General features: G+C 47.5%; 1 protein-coding gene across 3 annotated transcripts in view; it reads left to right on the plus strand.

Moving 5' to 3' along the window:
• The window catches only part of PLEKHB2 (pleckstrin homology domain containing B2), a 156,929-nt gene extending 140,940 nt beyond the window's left edge, over positions 1–15,989 (plus strand). For 2 of the 3 annotated variants that reach the window (XM_058548716.1, XM_058548717.1), the window contains one exon: positions 15,807–15,985. In XM_058548716.1, coding sequence (XP_058404699.1) covers positions 15,807–15,970 — 164 coding nt within the window. In that variant the 3' untranslated portion in view covers positions 15,971–15,985. Of the gene's footprint in view, positions 1–15,806 lie in introns of all 3 variants that reach the window. The other variant, XM_058548718.1, reaches the window with a different exon arrangement.
• Positions 15,990–17,762: the final 1,773 nt, after the last annotated feature.

Here is a 17,762-nt window from a genome sequence, read left to right on the forward strand (position 1 = left end):
ATGCCCCTTCCAAATTCCTCATGAATTCTTTGGACTTTGTCCTTCTATAACAATTTTAGGAGGCCGACCTGGTGGCTTAGTGGTTAAGTTTGTGTGCTCCGCTTTGGTGGCCTGGGTTTGCAGGTTCGGATCCTGGGTGCAGACCTACACACTGCTCATCAGTCATGCTGTGGCAGTGTCCCATATACAAAACAGACGAAGATGGGTACAGATGTTAGCTCAGGGACAATCTTCCTGAAGCAAAAAAAGAGGAAGATTGGCAACAGATGTTAGCTCACTGCCGAGCTTCCTCATCAAAAAAAAAAAAAAAAATTTTAGAATTAGTTTGTCAAGTTCCTTCAAACCCTATTGAGATTTTGATTGGAAGTTATTGCATCTATGGTTCACTTTGGAGAAAACCTGTTTACCATATTGAGTCTTCCTATTCATGAACATGCTATAGCTCTCTGTTTAGTTCAATCTTCTTTATTTATTTTACCAGTTTTATTATTTTCTTTGTATAGGTCTTGAGTATCTTTTGTTAGATTTATTCCTATGTACCTTATATGTTTCATCTCTATTGCAAATGGCATATATATATATATATATTTTTTTTTTTTGAGGAAGACTGGCCCTGAGCTAAAATCTGTGTCCATCTTCCTCTACTTTATATGGGAGGCCGCCACAGCGTGGCTTGATAAGCAGTGCATCCACACCCGGGATCCAAACCTGTGAACACTGGGCCACTGAAGCGGAGTGTGTGAACTTAACCGCTACGCCACCGGGCTGGCCCCCTGAAATGGCATATATTTTTAAAAAATTACATTTCCTAGCTACTTTTGCTGGTATAAAGAAGTACAATTGATTTTTGTTTTACATTTTCACCATTACTTTGAAAAATTCTCTTAATATTTCTAAAAATTTGTCTAAAGATTTCTTTTTTAAAACAAAGGCAGTTATACCAGTTGTGAAAAGTGATGGTTTTCTCTCTTCCTTTCCACTCTGTATGGTTTTTAATTTCATTTTCTTGTCTTCCTGCCTTGACTATAGTATAAAATCGAGTATGAAGTGGGGATGGTGGCAGCCTGGTCTTATTCTTGACTTTAAAGGGAAAGCTGTGAATGTGTGGCACTTGAGTGTAATGTTTGCTGTGGGTTTTTTTGGTGGATGAGCTTTATTGGGCCAAGAAAGTTCCCTTCTATTCCAATTATATTAAGAGTTTTATAATAAAACTCTTAGGGTTTTTATAAAATGTTTCCCCCTACATTTAATAAGATAATTTTTCTCCTGTAATCTATTACTGTGTAGATTTTGTTTTGATTTTCTGCTGTTGGACTAACCTTGTGTTTCTGGGATAGACCCAATCTGGTCAAAACGAATGACCGTTTTTAGTTCATCTGTGATCATAGGTGAGATCATTCTACAAATTTCCTTTTTTTTTTTTTTTTTTACTGTTATTGCCTGGTTTTGACATGCAGGTTGTAGCTGCCTCACAGAATGAGTTGGACTCCGGCTCTCTGCTCTCTGGGAGTGCTGGTGTGGAACTGGAATGATCTCCCACCTGCCGCTCTGCGCGGGGTTCGGCCCTCAGACACGGTTGGAGGCAGGGCAGGCAGCCCCTTCTCAGAGACCACGCTTAGTTAGGCACTCTCTCCTTTTCTCCCTCTGGCTTCCTCTCTTCCCACAATTCAGGAAATGATTTCTGTTGTGAGGGAGAGGATTTGCTCTGCCCTGTCTCATATTCTTCCGAACCTCTTGTTCCTTCCCTGAGCTTGCTTTTTTTTTTTTTGTGAGGAAGATCGGCCCTGAGCTAACATCTGTCAATCCTCCCCTTTTTTTGCTGAGGAAGACTGGCCCTGGGCTAACATCCGTGCCCATCTTCCTCCACTTTATATGGGACGCCGCCACAGCATGGCTTGACAAGTGGTGCATCGGTGCGCACCCAGGATCTGAACCGGCGAACCCTGGGCCGCCGCAGCAGAGCACGCGAACTTAACCGCTTGCGCCACTGGGCCAGCCCCCTTGAGCTTGTTTTTGAAATGAGGAAGTCAAGAATTTAACTTCTGTTACCTGGGAGGATGCTTCCCTTGGTTGTCAGGCTGAGAGCCAGGCCAGGGGGTACAAAGAACTCCGGGGAGTAACCTCAGCCTCTTGAAATATGTTTCCACGACAGTGGCACAGTCACTCAGCCCACTTGTTCTGGAGGAAGGATTTGCACGTAGATCTACTTGAACCTGAAGCCCTTGCTTTTTCCTTACTCCTCGCTGTTTCCGAGGAGTCTGTGGCTGCTGGCTGCTTCTTTAGGCAGAGCCCTGCTCCTGACCAGCAGCTGGGACCTTAGCCTCAGGCAATGATTCTACCACTGGCAGAAGCTGGGTTTGGTTGTCTTGCACCTTCTCCATCTCCCTGTTGCCCTCTCAGCAATTTGTGTCTGGCAGTAAGAGGGGGAAAGATATAAGGCCCAAACAAACACTACTAGGTGCGCTGCCTGTGTCCTGCCTGGGGGAGGGATGCCCTGGGCAATGAAGCGCACAGTGTCCTGGGAGCATCGGGACTGGGTTCCTGACCAGGTCCAGCACAACTGGCTTTGTGGCCTCCATCAAGCCCCTCCATCTACTAGGATCTTTGTTTCCACATCAGGAGAGGAAGGGATTTGACCAAATGTTCTCTGCGGGTCCCTTTCATCCTGTGTTCTCTGCATATGTAGTACTCAGGGAGAAATTAACTTGATCCTCTTAAAAATAGACCCAGTTAAGAACTCAGGCCAGAGGTGGAGTGTCAAGGTAGTCCTAGTAACAGCTGACATTTGCTGAGTACTTGTTATGGGCATGACACTCCTCTAAGTGCTTACATGATGGAAACATGTGATCCCCCAGCAGCCTCGGCAGGGAGGTGTTATTATCACCATGCCTGTGTTATAGACAAGAGAGTGGAGGCTTAGAGAGGTGGATGGATGTCCCCAAGGTCACTCGGCCAGGGTGGAAGAGTGGGGTTTGAACCCAGGACTCCAGTACTGAAGCCTGCAGCCTTTGTTTCCACCCAAATTCCATTCAGTCCATGTTTATCGAGTGCTCAGTATGTGCAACGAACTACGTGGGATCCAATGGTGTGACCCTCACGTGGCTTAAACACCAGCAGCAAATGCACGTTAACAGTGGACCATAACATGACAGCGTGCAGTAAGTTATTACGGATCTGTGATTCTCGCTGGGTGATGGCGATAGGGGTAACGTGGGAGAAGGGACATGGTGGGTAAGTAGCATGGAAAAAATAACTCTTTATTATTATCAGGCAAAATTGTCAGACTTGGATTCAAACCGATTCTTGGGTGTTCTTTCTGTGGGAGCTGGCCATTGTTAGTGCTGAGGAGGATCAGATTCTATGGGGATGCACCTTTAACTTCCTATTGGCCAGGACACTTATATTTTTGTAGGGGCAGAGGGTAACTTGTGGACACTGACAACAAAACAAATGATTCTTGTTCATGGCAATGCAAATGATGGAGTTTTCCAGGAAAGCATATAAATCTCTGTAAGTCAATTTCATTTGAACCATTTTCAACAGCTGATTCTCTGATTAATAAGTTAAATAAAATTTTTGGCAATTGTTTATTTTATATTTGTATGAGAGGCATGATTTTATCATTTTGAAAGCTATACTTTATTTTTATTTATTTACTTATTTTTTAATAATTTTATTTATTTTTTCCCCCAAAGCCCCAGCAGATAGTTGTATGTCATAGCTGCACATCCTTCTAGTTGCTGTATGTGGGACGCGGCCTCAGCATGGCCGGAGAAGCGGTGTGTCAGTGCGCGCCCGGGATCCGAACCCGGGCCGCCAGCAGCGGAGCGCGCGCACTTAACCGCTAAGTCACGGGGCCGGCCCTATCATTTTGAAAGCTCTACTTTAACATCATGAAAAATTTAAAGCATATATTCAAAGCAGTCAGATTAGTGTAATGAATTCCTGTGCACCAGCCTCCAAATGCCGTGTATCAATGCTGCTGCGAGGGCTGTACGCATTCATTCCCTATCCGCTCACTCTCTCCATGGAGCAGGTGCAGTTATGACCCCACTCACAGAAGATAAAACTGAAGCTCGGAGAGGGGAAGTGACGTGTCCAGGGCCCCACGGTGGGTGCAGGCAGAGCCGGGACTTGGCTCCGGAGCACCTGTTGTTACGCACTGCTCTCTGGGCAGACTTCAAACCTGGAGGGCCACTGGGGCCTACCACGTGAGTGTGTATTTGAGCCTTCAGGAGGGTGATGTTGTGTGTGGTCTTGCTCAAATCACTGGTCTCGGTTAACATTTTCCCTTACACCCAGGACAAGCACCTCTGGATGGATTTGGGAAATGCTGCCTTGGACCTAGCTGAGTGAAGTCTAGTAGTGCAGAGCCTGGTAAACACAGCATGAGCCCTGAGTTCAGACCATACCGGGTGAGACCTGCCACTTACCAACTGTGCAGCCTAGGGTACCTCACTTCCCCCAGAGCCCCAGCATCCTCCTTACAGGGGGACAATCTACCCAGCTCACAGCAGCCAGCAGGATAGAAAGAGTTGGCCTGTCTAGTGCTCCTGGAACTGGTGGACACTGCTTTCCCTTTCTCTAATGCCTCTCTTCCCAGCTGCATGGCTGTCGGATGGTGGGAGCTGCCCTGTCCACAGCCTGCTGGTAGGCGGCTACTGCTGTCCACAGTCTGATGGTGGGGGCTGCCCTGTCCACGAGTCTGATGATGGGGGCTGCCCTGTCCACAGCCTGATGGTGGGTGGCTACTGCTGTCCACAGTCTGATGGTGGGGGCTGCCCTGTCCACAGTATGATGGTGGGGGGCTGCCCCTGTCCACGAGTCTGATGGTGGGAGGCTGCGCCTGTCCACAGTCTGATGGTAGGGGCTGCCCTGTCCACAGTCTGATGGTAGGGGCTTCCCTGTCCACGAGTCTGATGGTGAGGGGCTGCCCCTGTCCACAATCTGATGGTGGGGGGCTGCCCCTGTCCACAGTCTGACGGTGGGGGTTGCCCCTGTCCACAGTCTGATGGTGGGGGCTGCCCCTGTCCACGATCTGATGGTGGAGAGCTGCCCCTGTCCATAAGTCTCACCGTGGGGAGCTGGCGCTATCCATGAGTCTCACGGTGGGGGGCTGCTCCATCCGCAAGTGGTGTCGAAAGGTGGCCAAGCAGCCCACCCACACTAGTCCCTGAAGAATGGAAGACCAGAAGCCCTCTTCCCAGCAAACTGAAGGAGCCGCCCTGGTCACCAGCACAGATGGTCTGACTCAGGCGTCTGATGGATTTTACGCTCAACCAGGCTCAAAGCACTACTGGAGACGAGTGAGGAGGGGAGGGGAAAGTTAGATTTTGTATATCCAAACAGATTGTTCTTAAAAGAAACAAACAATAAACTAAAAGCAAAAAGCAAGAGTAAGTGCCCCGTGCAAATGGGAGGCTTGCAGGGATCACGAGGCAGGAAGCTCCTGCTCCTTGCAGAGCCCGTGCAGAGACTGCCCACGGGCAAAGGGCCACAGTCTTGGAGCTCGGCTGACCGCTTATTCCTGTGGCCTCTGCTCCCTGACATGAGCATGTCCACGTTATTACAAGGGTGCCCAGAGCACCCGTCTCCGTGTCCCACCACACTCCGAGGCTCTGCCGGGGTGCTCAGGAGCTGCCTGTGCTGTGCACGTGTTGTTGCTCCGTGACGTGCCTGGTTAACCTTCCCACAGAGCTGCGAGGTGTGCCTTCTAGTGGGGTGGGGGCAGAGCCAGGATTTGAACGCAGGTATTTCTAGATTTGGAGCTTGTGTTGCTTTTCTTTGCAAAGTCCCTTTATAAATTGACTCAGTTTCCTTATCTGTCAGGTGAGCCTGTGCTCATAACCGCTTTACTGATGAAAGCAAGTGAATGATTTGAAGTGCGTAAATGTTGTTAGAGAAAGACAACCATGCTGGGCCTTGCCTGGTCTGGGTGACTACGTGTGATTCCTCCATACTCTGGAAGGGGACATCGGTGCAGAGCTGGACGTCAGGATCCATGTCTTTGTGGTGGGGAGAGAAGAGACAGTGATGTGAGAGAGAGTGCTGAGAACCAACTGCAGGTCTGGGCACTGTGGGTTTAGGTAGGGCAGGACAGGAAGAGGCTGGGTTGAGGATGACTGGAGGCTCATCTCAGGAAATTTGGCAGAGGGCTTGGGGCCTGGACAGAGGACTAGCTCCCAGGGCCACTTCTGTGGAGAAAAAGGCCCAGAGAAGGGGTCATTGGGCTTGGAGAGGAAATGTGAAGCCACTGTGGGCAGTCAGGACATTCAGGTGGAAACTAGCCTCACTGAGACCCTGTGCATTAGGGGTGCTACTCCCTGCTCTTCTAAGTTGAGGAGCCCAATTCTCCATATTGATGACAATAATAACAATAATTAACATTTACTGAGTGCTTCCTATGAACTGAGAACTCTAAGCACCTTAAGTATGGCATCTCCATCAGTTCTCACAAAGGTTCTGAAAAATAGTAACTATTAACCAGCATACTTGATAGATGGGGGCACAGAAGAGCTAAATAACTTGCCCAGGGTTGGGTCACACAGGTAATGGTGGAAACTGGGACTGGAACCTGGTAGTACAAGTTTAGTGTCCACTCTGGGGTGTGGTGCCACACTGCCGCCGTCTCTCCAATGGCCAGATAGTGGCCACCATCTGTGTCTTACATTAATAGCAGTCTCTGGAGGGACTCCTTAAATCTAGAACCCCAGGATGGATAGCAATAAGACGGAACAGAAATGGGTGAGAACTATCAAGGGGGACAATGCAAGACTACAAAGGGCCTATGCTTGGTAGGTTCTGAACCCAGAGTCCATTTTCTCACTGTGGTTGGCAGCTTCTACCATGGCCCCGAGTGACCCTGCCTCCTGGTGCTTGGCCCTCGTGTAGTCTCCTCCCCTGAGTGTGGGCTGGATCTAGTGACTTGTTTCTAATGAACAGAATATGGCAGAATGATGGGATGTCACTTTCAAGATTAGGTCATAAGAAGACTGTGGCTGTCTTGGGCTCTCTGCTCTGTCTTTTTTCCTTTCTCTCTCAATCTTGGATCACTTGCACTAGGGGAAGCCAGCTTCCTTGTGAGCAACTCAGTCCTGAAGGGGAGGCTGCGAGCCTTGGTAGGGCACTGAGGCCCTTGGTCAACCCATGAGGAAGTGAAGCTTGCCAACAACCATGTGAGTGACCTGGAAGTGGTCCACCCCCACCTCTTGCCACCACAGTTGAGCATTCAGATAAGACCACAAATGAGACCAATAGCTTGACTGTGACGTTATAAGAGACCTTAAGCCTGAGATGCCCAGCTAAGCCATGCCTGAATTCCTGACCTCCAGAAACTGTGAGATCACACCTACTTATTGTTTTAAGCTGCTAAGTTTTGGGATAATTTGTTAGGCAGCAATAGGTAACTAATACACTGCCTGTGAAGAACCTGCCAATCCCCCTTAAAATGATATAATTAATCATCTTCACCAGAACAATTCTGAGACTGAAACTACACTGTGATGACAGGCATAAACCTGGACCATCCCTGGCAAATCAGAACACATGGAACAAAAGGGACACTTGTGGCATGTTTGCAACTCTCCTTGAGTCAGCTCCTGCAGTCCCTTCATGTTCCACAAGTACCCTACCTGGTCTGGAGGTGCTGGATGCCCACTTCCTGCTTCAGGAGCATCAGAGCTGGGTCTTTGCTTTCTGTACTTTGTGTGTGCCCCTGGCATGCCTCCAAGGGCCTGATGCCTGTCATCTGATTGCTATGGTGAGTCTGCTGTCCTCCAGTACCTTGCACATTGAATGCTGGGTCTGTCTGTCTGTTAGGATTTGGAACGGCGAGGGATGGGAAGCTCTTTATCCCTCTGTCTATGTTCTCTGTGGGGCTTAGGCTTAATCTTAGCACAGGAAAGAATTCAAGACATGCTGTTGGAAAGAACTGGCTTAACTTTGCTTAATCCAAAATTTTCACACATATTTGGTCATAGACACCCCACCTACTATGTTCTGGTATAACACTGTTACTTTTTGAGAAATGCTGTGCACATCCTGAGGAAAGCTTTCAGACAGCCTCAAGGACTAGAGGAAACCTAACAAACAGCTTTACACGGTGACGGTGTTCTTCACCTGGCAGGCAGGGCTGCAGGAACTGCCCTCAAGGCCGCCCCACGGGCTCCTCAGGCTCCTGCTGTGTCCTCTCTCCATCTGTGGGGTGCGTGAAGGATGGGAGAGGTCCAGGCATCTTTCCCAGGCCTGCACTTCTGCTCACATCTGATTGGCCAGACTGTGCCACGTGACCTCACCTTGCTGAAGAGAGGCAGGCACTTTCCTCTTTCAGTGTTGTTTGCTCCGCCAGAAGAAGGGGAAAGATTTGGGGGGACACTCCCAGTGCCTCACTCTGGCTTTAGGCAGTGAGAGAGCAGAGTCATGGGAAGGAGGCAGGGGGTTGGGGAGAGTCGTGTGTGACTTGGGCTCGGAAACGTCACGTTTTCCATAGCCAGCTGTTGTCATACTGGGTCTTGCAGGTGCCAGGTCTCTGCAGAGGGGCCTCAGGTGCATGGCAAAAGCTTGATTTGAATTACTTTTTTTTTAAAAAAAAGTATTTTAAATGATTAAAAAGCCCACTCAAATGGGTGGTGTATCATTTATGATTCTTTATTCACGAGCAAGAGGAGCTGACTCTGCAAGTAAACACAATGGCTGCTGGTTGCCTGTGGCAGTGATTTTGAAACCTTTTTTTAAAAAAGCAACAAAATCCCCGTTCAAACCAAAGATTCCGTGGTACTTCAATAAATAAGACTGATAGAAGCCATATTTGTTACAATACATTGATTTTATAATTTTTATCTATTATAAAGTTGATGACTTAAGGAAAGAAAAGGGTGCACTATAAGGAAGGAAGATAAAAAGGAGCAGGAGACCAGTTCTGAGGTCACTGCAGTGGTGAGACATGACAGTGGCTCAGACAAAGATCAAGGTGAACCTTTGGAGGAAAGTTCTGGCTTCAGAGTCCCTGGTCCTCACGGATGGATTGGATGTGGGTGGATAGGGTGGGAAAGAGAGAAAACCAGGTGGATTCTTGTACCTGTTTTTGAGAGGGAGTGTGGGACACTGAACTTACCTTCCTGAGGTGTGTTGAAGGATGTGACTAATTATGTACTAGATACACTGTCAGGGGCAGTTGTTGGAGGTAATGGCAAGGAATGATGGAGAACAGAACATCAGAATAAGCCTGATAAGGAATTATAAAAAACAGGACATCAGGGTGAGCTCAGTGTAACTACTGATATAAACTGAGTAACGCCTGACTGCCACTAACAGAAGGATGATGGATGATAACTGGACCTTCAATTGTGTATCAACAAAGCTGAAAATCCACTGGCACTTTGTAGACACTTGCTGACTATCTGAATACATTTGAGATCTTTTTTTCCTAAATAATAAAATTATCTAATTCTCTATTTATGAATTGATGTGTTCCTTTGGGTCTTGATTTCTTTTTTTGCCCCCAAAAGTTTGATGACAAGGAGTGAGTCTCTCCCCTGGGAAAATTGTTGGAGGGTTTGTGACCGTCTTTGATCAGGTCAGAGGCCCTAACTGTTGGCTAAAAAGTCTTTCTTCAACACGTTGACTCAGTGAATACACCATTTGATGGATCTCACTGTTGTAGCTTACAACAAAGAAAAATCATGGTCGTATGTAAAGCAACATCCTCTCTTTAGCTCAAATACAAGGAATAGAACCTATAATTAGAGAGCTAGAAAAACAGAGAATGGTGAAGAAATGACATTTGGCTTGTAATACTCCATCCTACCTGTGAAAAAGGAAGGAAAATTGGTGAGGAAGAGATCTGAGACAGACAAATACACTTACGGTTCCTCCAACACCTGTAGCACCCAACCCCGCTGCTATCTTAACCTCTGCATTCAGTGAGCCGTCTGTTTTTCTGTATAGACTTATGTGCAGCTTTCTTTTCCGTGACTTTAGCAGAGGACTCAAGGCATCTCTCTGTGTTTACTTGTGGAGGCTTTTAGTATTTGTGGCAACAGATCCCCAGGAATTCAGAGATTTGCCTACTATATTCTCTAGGTATTTACAAGAGAACTCAATTTTTTTCCCACCTCAGGGGTCCATGCTAACTCACTACATGGATAATTTGTTGATAGCTAACACCTTCCATGCCTGTAAAGAAGATACTTTAGCTTTACTAAAATTTTAGCTTCTCAAGGACATTAAGCCTCCCTAGATAATTTGCAATATTATCAAACTCAAGTATTCGGGATATTTGTTATCAGCCGATGGAAGGAAAATAGCTCCATCCCCAAATCGGCGTGGTTTACCAATGAAGTGACCCACCATGAAAAAACAGCTCCGCCATTGTGAGGCTCCCTGCCCTTTCTGAAAAGGCTGAGCCGCTCCCTGCCATGCTCCCTGAAGCGCCACCAGCTGCGCGTCTGCTGTGGTCAGAAGCAGCCAAGGCAGCCTTCCACACCCGCGCGCAGCCCTTGGTCCCCTCCCGGGGTGGGAGCCCCGAACTGGCGGGCTGGCAGGAGGCCGAGCCCCGCCTCCACGCCCTCCGCGGACTCTTCTGGCTGTGGATTCTGCGCTCGGGGGAGCCAGGCCTTCCGGGAGCCACACCGGCAGCTGCTCTTCTGAGTGACAAGCCCAGGCTTCGACTCGGGGCGTTAACGTCCTCACGTGTGCCTCAGGCCGCTACTGCTGTTGTCACATGACGCAACACCTGCCAGCGCGCTGCAGGCCTTCCTGCCGGGTCCTGAGGAGATTCCAGGCAGGTGTGAACTTAGGTACCCAGCCACTCTCTTGCCGGATCCTGACCAGACAGGTGAACACGACCTCCTCTTAGCCCGAGAGGGAGATACTCGGCCTGGGTCTGATTCATCTCATGTTCCTGTTCCAATGTCAACCTAGTATTGTTCACCGATGAGTCTTATGTGAGAGACACGCAGGGAAATATAAAAATGTCTTATGTAATAGTCGGGCTCATGGGATTTTAGAGGCTTATGTTTTGCCAAACGTAACATCAGCCCAAGCAGTGGAACTCACAGCTGTTACAGGAACTGTTAGCCACTGGTGGTCATGTGAGTTTCTATACTGGGAGTAAATATCTGGGACATGTCATGCTATGTACGAGACAAATGAAGAGAACAGAGGCTTTCTAACATTGATGGAAACTAAAATATCACAGGGGAAACAAATTGTTGATTTGCTAGTCATTGAAACTTCCACAGATTTCTGTAATTCATACCAGCTCTATGGGGGCTAGGTGGGGGATGGGGAGGCACTGGAGAGAAGGGCTCAGGGAGCTAACATTTACAGTGTTTTGTAGTCATGGGACCACTAAAGTCAGATGTGAGTCTGCTGCCAGCATCCAAGCCTGGAGGATGGGGAAGCTGAACTTAGGTGGGAACATGAGGCCAAGGGTAGATGGAAGAAATATTAAGGAAGCACTTGGTGCTAACAGGAGGGTGAATCGGAAGTAAGGAGGAGTCTAGGAAAATGCCTAGACTTCTGGACCGGGTGGCTGGGTGAATAGTTGTGACATTCGCCATTAATGGAAATACAGGAAGAGGGTAAAGGCTTGCAGGACTCATTTTTGGTCATGCTGAATTTAAGGTGGATGTGTAAATAAATGTCGATGTCATTCTGGTTGATGACAGAAGTTGGATGCAAAGGAATCTTATAAACCAGGTACAAAAGTCTTGTACCAATATAGCTTGGGAGAGAAAACATCTGAGATTTTAGGCTTTACTCAGCTGAATGCCATGAATCCAGATGGAACAAGGTTTTTTTTTTTGTTGTTGTTGTTGTTATGGGGATTTAAAAAAGTGTTCGGTGGGGTTGGCCCGGTGGTGCAAGCGGTTAAGTGTGCGCGCACTGCTGCAGCGGCCTGGGGTTTGCCGGTTTGGATCCCGGGCGTGCACCACCGCACCGCTTGTCAGGCCATGCTGTGGCGGCGTCCCATATAAAGTGGAGGAAGATGTGCATGGATGTTAGCCCAGTGCCCGTCTTGCTCAGCAAAAAGAGGAGGATTGGCAGATGTTAGCTCAGGGCCGATCTTCCTCAAAAAAAAAAAAAACAAAAGTGTTTGGAGATCTAAGATCTGCACTGACAGGTGAGGAGATGTCCAGCTCTACCTGTTAGCCCCAAAGTGTGTGAGGGGAAGGAGAAGGCTCCTGTCCAGACGTTGGCCTCACAAGAGAACCAGACTTCAGGGAAAGCAGAGCAGAAGGGGATGAGCATTATGGGTTAGGTAGAAGTTGTGGGGACATGAAATGGTATTTTAGGGGGTATTTCTCGTTTTTTCTGGAGGAAGATGCCAGAGACTTCATCCAGGATTTCAAAAATTAGTCCTTAAATAATTTTTCCAGTACAAAGACTACACACAGTCAAGAATAGTAGGGCACACAAGGAAATACGATACTGTGAATGAAAATTAGCAATGCCACCCTGCTGCCCCCAGAAATTAACAATGGACCCTCAAACTATGTTTAATGAATTAAGGACAAGCTTGGAAATATTTGTAGGGGGCAAGAAACTATAGAAAGTTATTTAGAAAATTTGAAAAAAAAAATAACAGAACTTCTAGAAATAAGTAAGATTAAAAATTCAATCAAGGTCTCTTGACTTGCTTGTTCCTGGGACGTTCTCTTTGGGAGCCCTGAACCACCATGTGAAAAAGCCAGCTGGGCTGAGGTTGACTTGTTGAAGAGGCCACATTTAGGCATTTTGGTCGACAGTCCCTGCCAAACCTGGCCTTCCGCCCCGGCTCCAAGGTGCCCGACGTGTGAGTGAAGCTGTCTTTCACCTCCAGACCAGCGCATCCATCAGCTAAGTAACTTGTTGAGTAACCTCAGACAATGCCACTTGGAGCAGGAGAGTCACCGGCTGAGCCCTGCCCGAATTCCTGACCATGGTAGGAACGAAAACAAACTCAAAGCTCACAGAAGAAAGCTAGGTTAAAGAAAAGTCTTAAGCAGCCTAAACTGCTGAAAAGGCCAGCGGTGCTGTTGGCCTCAGACAGCTAGCAGTGGTTCCAGCAGCCCCTCTACAGGAGCCTAGGTGAAGCTGCAGAAGTCTGAAGATGATGCCACTTGATGGCCAAAGAGGTCAAATAGTAGTGACTGTTACGGTCATTACTGGGAATGTCACTGCGATGAGAAGGCTGCTTGTGGAATGCATGCCAGCACTTTGCAGGCAAGCCCAGCAGCGGGGGGCCTGGTGTAAGAAATCCCCAACCCCGTCGTGCGTTTCGTGTAGAGGGTGGTGTGGGCTGGAAAGACAGACACGGACAACCCGAGTCGAAAAGTGATGGGCGGATGTGGAAACTGAATATGAAGAAGTTTTAAGACAACCTTAGCCAATGTATTTCGCTTAACTTTTCCTTCTTATGTATGCACAAGGACAATGTAAAATCTATGTGCATATAAGTCATAAATGTTCTTTTAATGAGTACAAAATGAAAATTCTAATCAAGAAAGTGTCAGTTTGCAGTATTTTCTTTCTTATTTGTGCATAAATAATGGCACATTTCACAATCAATCGGGTTTTAGATGTTATGGAACATGGTATATTAGGGATGCACATGTAAGTGGAAAAATGAAACAGAAGCAAGGAATTGATTTTTGTAAAAGTTGAGATAGTGGGCACTTTTGGGGCCGAGGCAGGGCTCAGGAAGAGACCCTGGGCTTCTGGAAGGCTGGCCATGCTCTATGTCTTTACCTGGGTGTGGCTGGGTCTTCATTTTACTATGATGTGATGAATTGCAAATATATGTTTTATGTACTTTTCCATATACGTTATTTTCATGATAAAAGGTTTAAAATAAATTATAAACTTGGTTGTAAAATTGGGTGTCCCTTAGCCTTTAGGGGTGACCCTGTTCCTGAGGAAGTTGCTGAGGAGTAAAAGGTGCAACAGGTTGGGTGCAGCAAGCAGGCTATGCATGTCTTGCCTGCCAGCAGGATGCCAACTCTGGGCCAAGGTGAACTATGCAGAACAGCAGTCACCGGTGTCCTCTCCCAAGAGGGCAGCTCCCGATTTGCTAAGAAGGAACTGGCCAGCTGGAGGATGGCAGCCCTCAAGGCTGGGTTTGGATCTCTGTCCAGATTGAAGGATTTTTGTGCTTGGATTGGTCAGTGGGGAAATGAGTTCTTTAAAGAATTCAAAGAATTCCCTCAAGACTTCTCTGGGGAAATTCATACAAATGGGAGTGAGAATTACTTGGCAATAAACTACAAATGTTAGCAAAGTCTTGAAATGCTGGGGTGGGACACATAGACGGTTAGAGGAGAAATAAGATTTCTAGAAAGTAAAGTAAGGTTTGGAGGCAAAAAGTCCTTTAACTCACCAGTCAATTACTGTGGTTTCTCTGACTTTCGGAGAAAATAAGAAAGAGAAAGCAAGAGATGTCTTGCACTTAAACAATTTGGAAACAGAAATCCAAGTATAAGGGGCCTGAGGGCAGACGAGTGGACAGGATGGGGTCTTGGGATGGACTCTCCAAAGGCCTTCTCCTTCTAGGAGGTGTGTGGGGACTGTCCTTTTTGGGCTGAGGGCAGTGGATGGCTTTCCTTTTAGATAGTTTGGGGGCTCTGTCAGGAAAGGGTGGTGGGCACATCAGACATGGTCTCAGGGGGAGAGGAAGAGGACTCTTCTACTGTCTCATTAGGTGTGTGTCTGTGTGTGCAAGTGCTATCTGTGCGTGTGATCTTAACCCCATCCTTCCTAAACTCCCCTGCGTGGACTGACTGGATTAAATACTCTGAGATGTGGGTCCAAGAGACCTGTTTGTTAGGGGCACAGGGCACAAAGAAGGCACAGACACCCACGCCCTAATCTCCACCCATGGTGCCTGGGCAGGATGCCTTCCTCGCTGAGAGAGGTGGCTGTGCTGGGCCATGGCCTCAGTGTCTGGTCAGGTGAGCCAAGGGGGCACCTGTCCTCAGGTGTGTGTGAGGCCTCATGGGTCCTAGTGTCCTGTCCGCTGCTCCTGTAGTCAGACATGAGATGTAGCTCCAGCATCCCCAGTGTGGCAGCAAGAGAAGTGGCATTTCTAATTTTATTGGCTTTATCTCACACAGTGAAATAAAGCTTAATAACAGAAACCAGAAAAGGAAGCTGCTGCTCGTTAGTATGCGTTTAGCTACTCCTTGTCCGCAAAACGGTAAATCCAGTCTTAACACGTTCAGCTTTCTCATGATTCTCATTCTTCTCTTTCCAAGATGAGACAATCCTGACGCTCTTCTTGGAGAAATTCTGTGTGTGTGTGTGCGTGTGTGTAACTTGTTCCTTTTCCAGCTGGAATTAAACTTACCTGGTGAAAGAGGCAGCAGGGAAACAACCGGAACTACTGAGTATTTAGGTGGAACAGTGGGAGTTTCAGAGATGGTGGTGGTGATGATGGTGACCACAGATAGATAAAGACAGCACTTTGTGATCTGTTACTCTGAGAATTTTGGAATAGTGTTTGAATGGTATGTATATCAGCATTGGGAATTAATGAATACTGTGCTAAATGTTCTTTTCTTCACTTACATTCTGATTAATTGAAAATTTACCTGGCTCTAAAAAGTTCAATTTTTCTTCCAGTTACAATTTTGGAGTTGTGAGTCTGTATCTTTCAAGTCTATAGTGTCTACCAGCTTCATCAGAGATAAGAATTCCAAAGCTGCTGAAACATGAACTGAATTGGGAATTGGGTAATTCATTAAGATGAGAAGATGAAGTGATACATTGGACATTTATTAGCATAAGATAGATGCAATTTTTTTCTTTCCTTTGCTTTTTCCCCTCAGATAATAATACAAGTGACCATTTAAAATGCAGGAAGACGATGTGGGGAAGTGGAAGGAGTATGGACTGCCACCTCTTGTCCATGTCCAGGTCACCTGGACCAGGTGATCCACCTCGCTTCGGCGTTCTCAGCTGTAAAGCAGGGAGAGCAGGGCCGAGCCCCTGAGGCTGTGGTGAGGCTCAGAACAATGTGCTGAAGCGCCTGGTGTTCGTGTGCACCTGGGAGGCCTGCACAGCGCTGATTGCAGACGCACGGGTGAGTGATGTGTGCATGGTTCTGCAGGCCTGTTTATTTACAAAGTCAGGTTCAACTAAGTGATTTTTTCCCCCTTTTCATTTTCAAAAGCAAGGTTGATGGGGAAATTTCCCATCCCATTTCTTGAGGGGAGACCCATGATGATGGGGTGCAGTGAACTTCACACACTTGGGGGCTACACACACCTCAAGAATGGACGGACGGCTTGAGAGGCAGCTCTTCCTCAGGAGCCCCTCTATCCTGTTGTAAAGGATGAAAGACAACATCACACCTCATGGGGAGTTTTCTCAGGAGAGAGACTTTGGAAAAATTCTCCTTTCAATGGAGTTTCTTTTCCAAATAAGAAAAGAGCTTTTGAAGGCTGTGGAAGGGAAACATTTAAAATTGAGGACTGGACTTGGGAATATACATGGGGCAGCCTTCACATAAATCTATTGATTATATTTCTTGGTTTGGGGATTTTTTTTTAACCTGATGATCTGAATTGATTCTAGGAAGATATTTATAAGTAAATACAGTTTAACCATTTCATTATCCTACCATACCTGGTAAGATCAAAGCAGACACTGCATTTATTTATTTTCTCACCGCCCCCTCCAATGCCCTCTCTGGGTGTTTTGGGCTGGCTCCAACACTTTTCCAGTTCCTCTCAGTCCCATCCAGTATAATATCAAAAATATTAAACTCCTAACACTTATCCAATTTAAATCTCCCTCCCTCCCTTGTTTCCCCATCCCCTGAGACCTCAACCAGGTTTGGAAGAGAGAGAGCCACCGTGGCCTCCTTCACCATTGTCCTGGGACAGACAGAGAGCCACCGTGGCCTCCTTCACCATTGTCCTGGGATAGAGAGAACCGCATTCACCATGGCCTAGCTCTTCCTCATCTCCGGTTTTGGTCTCTGGCCCCTGCAGGGCTGGCGTGGGGGAAAGGAGGCAGAAGGGGGAGTGAGTGTCTCCCTGGCTGGCGTGGTTGTCACCTAGCACTGGACATCCGTCATGGACAGTTGCTGACTCTGTCTCATGAAGACCTTGGAGGTTCCATGAGACCTTCCTTCCATCCGTCTTTGGGGTCCTTGGTCCACCCCCAGTAGGGGATTTTCTGTCCTCCCTCTACCTGTTGTCCTCCAGGTGCATTTCCTTTTGAAATGGCCTCAGACTCGCTCCTCTCTGTAGAATTGAGGAGTCACGTGCCCTCACCTCACTTTTGGCAGAAGTGTAGCTCCCTCCTGACGCTGCATTCGCTTCTGCTCCATGTTTTGGGCCTCCCAACCCTAGCCTGTGCCTTTGGACTTCTGGCTGAGTCAGAGATGTCCCTGCATCCTGCACACTCCTAGAGGCTGCAGCACAATCTCTGAGTGGCTGTCTTGAGGACCTCTTTACCTGGTGTCTCCACGTGGGGGAGGTGCCGCTGCGCACCAACAACTCTTCCCACAGGGACCCCTGCCAGCTGCTTTGTGTCCAGCGTTAGTGTTGGCTGCAGTGGCTGACGCTTGAGAACCAGTTTAATCATCTCTGAACATGAACGTGGTCCAGAAAGCTTTGGGATTCATGGCACCAGCTGAATTGTTCATGGCCTTTGGGGCCTCAGAAAACTCTCAGGAAAGGAGAGACCCCATAACCGCTTGTCACCCTGGTAATTACTGAGGGATTTTGAATACGTAGAGTGACCACAAACTTTGTTCTTATGCTCTGTGGTGGGCA

This window comes from Diceros bicornis, chromosome 10, assembly GCF_020826845.1.
Source record: "Diceros bicornis minor isolate mBicDic1 chromosome 10, mDicBic1.mat.cur, whole genome shotgun sequence".
Classification (NCBI taxonomy): domain Eukaryota; kingdom Metazoa; phylum Chordata; class Mammalia; order Perissodactyla; family Rhinocerotidae; genus Diceros; species Diceros bicornis.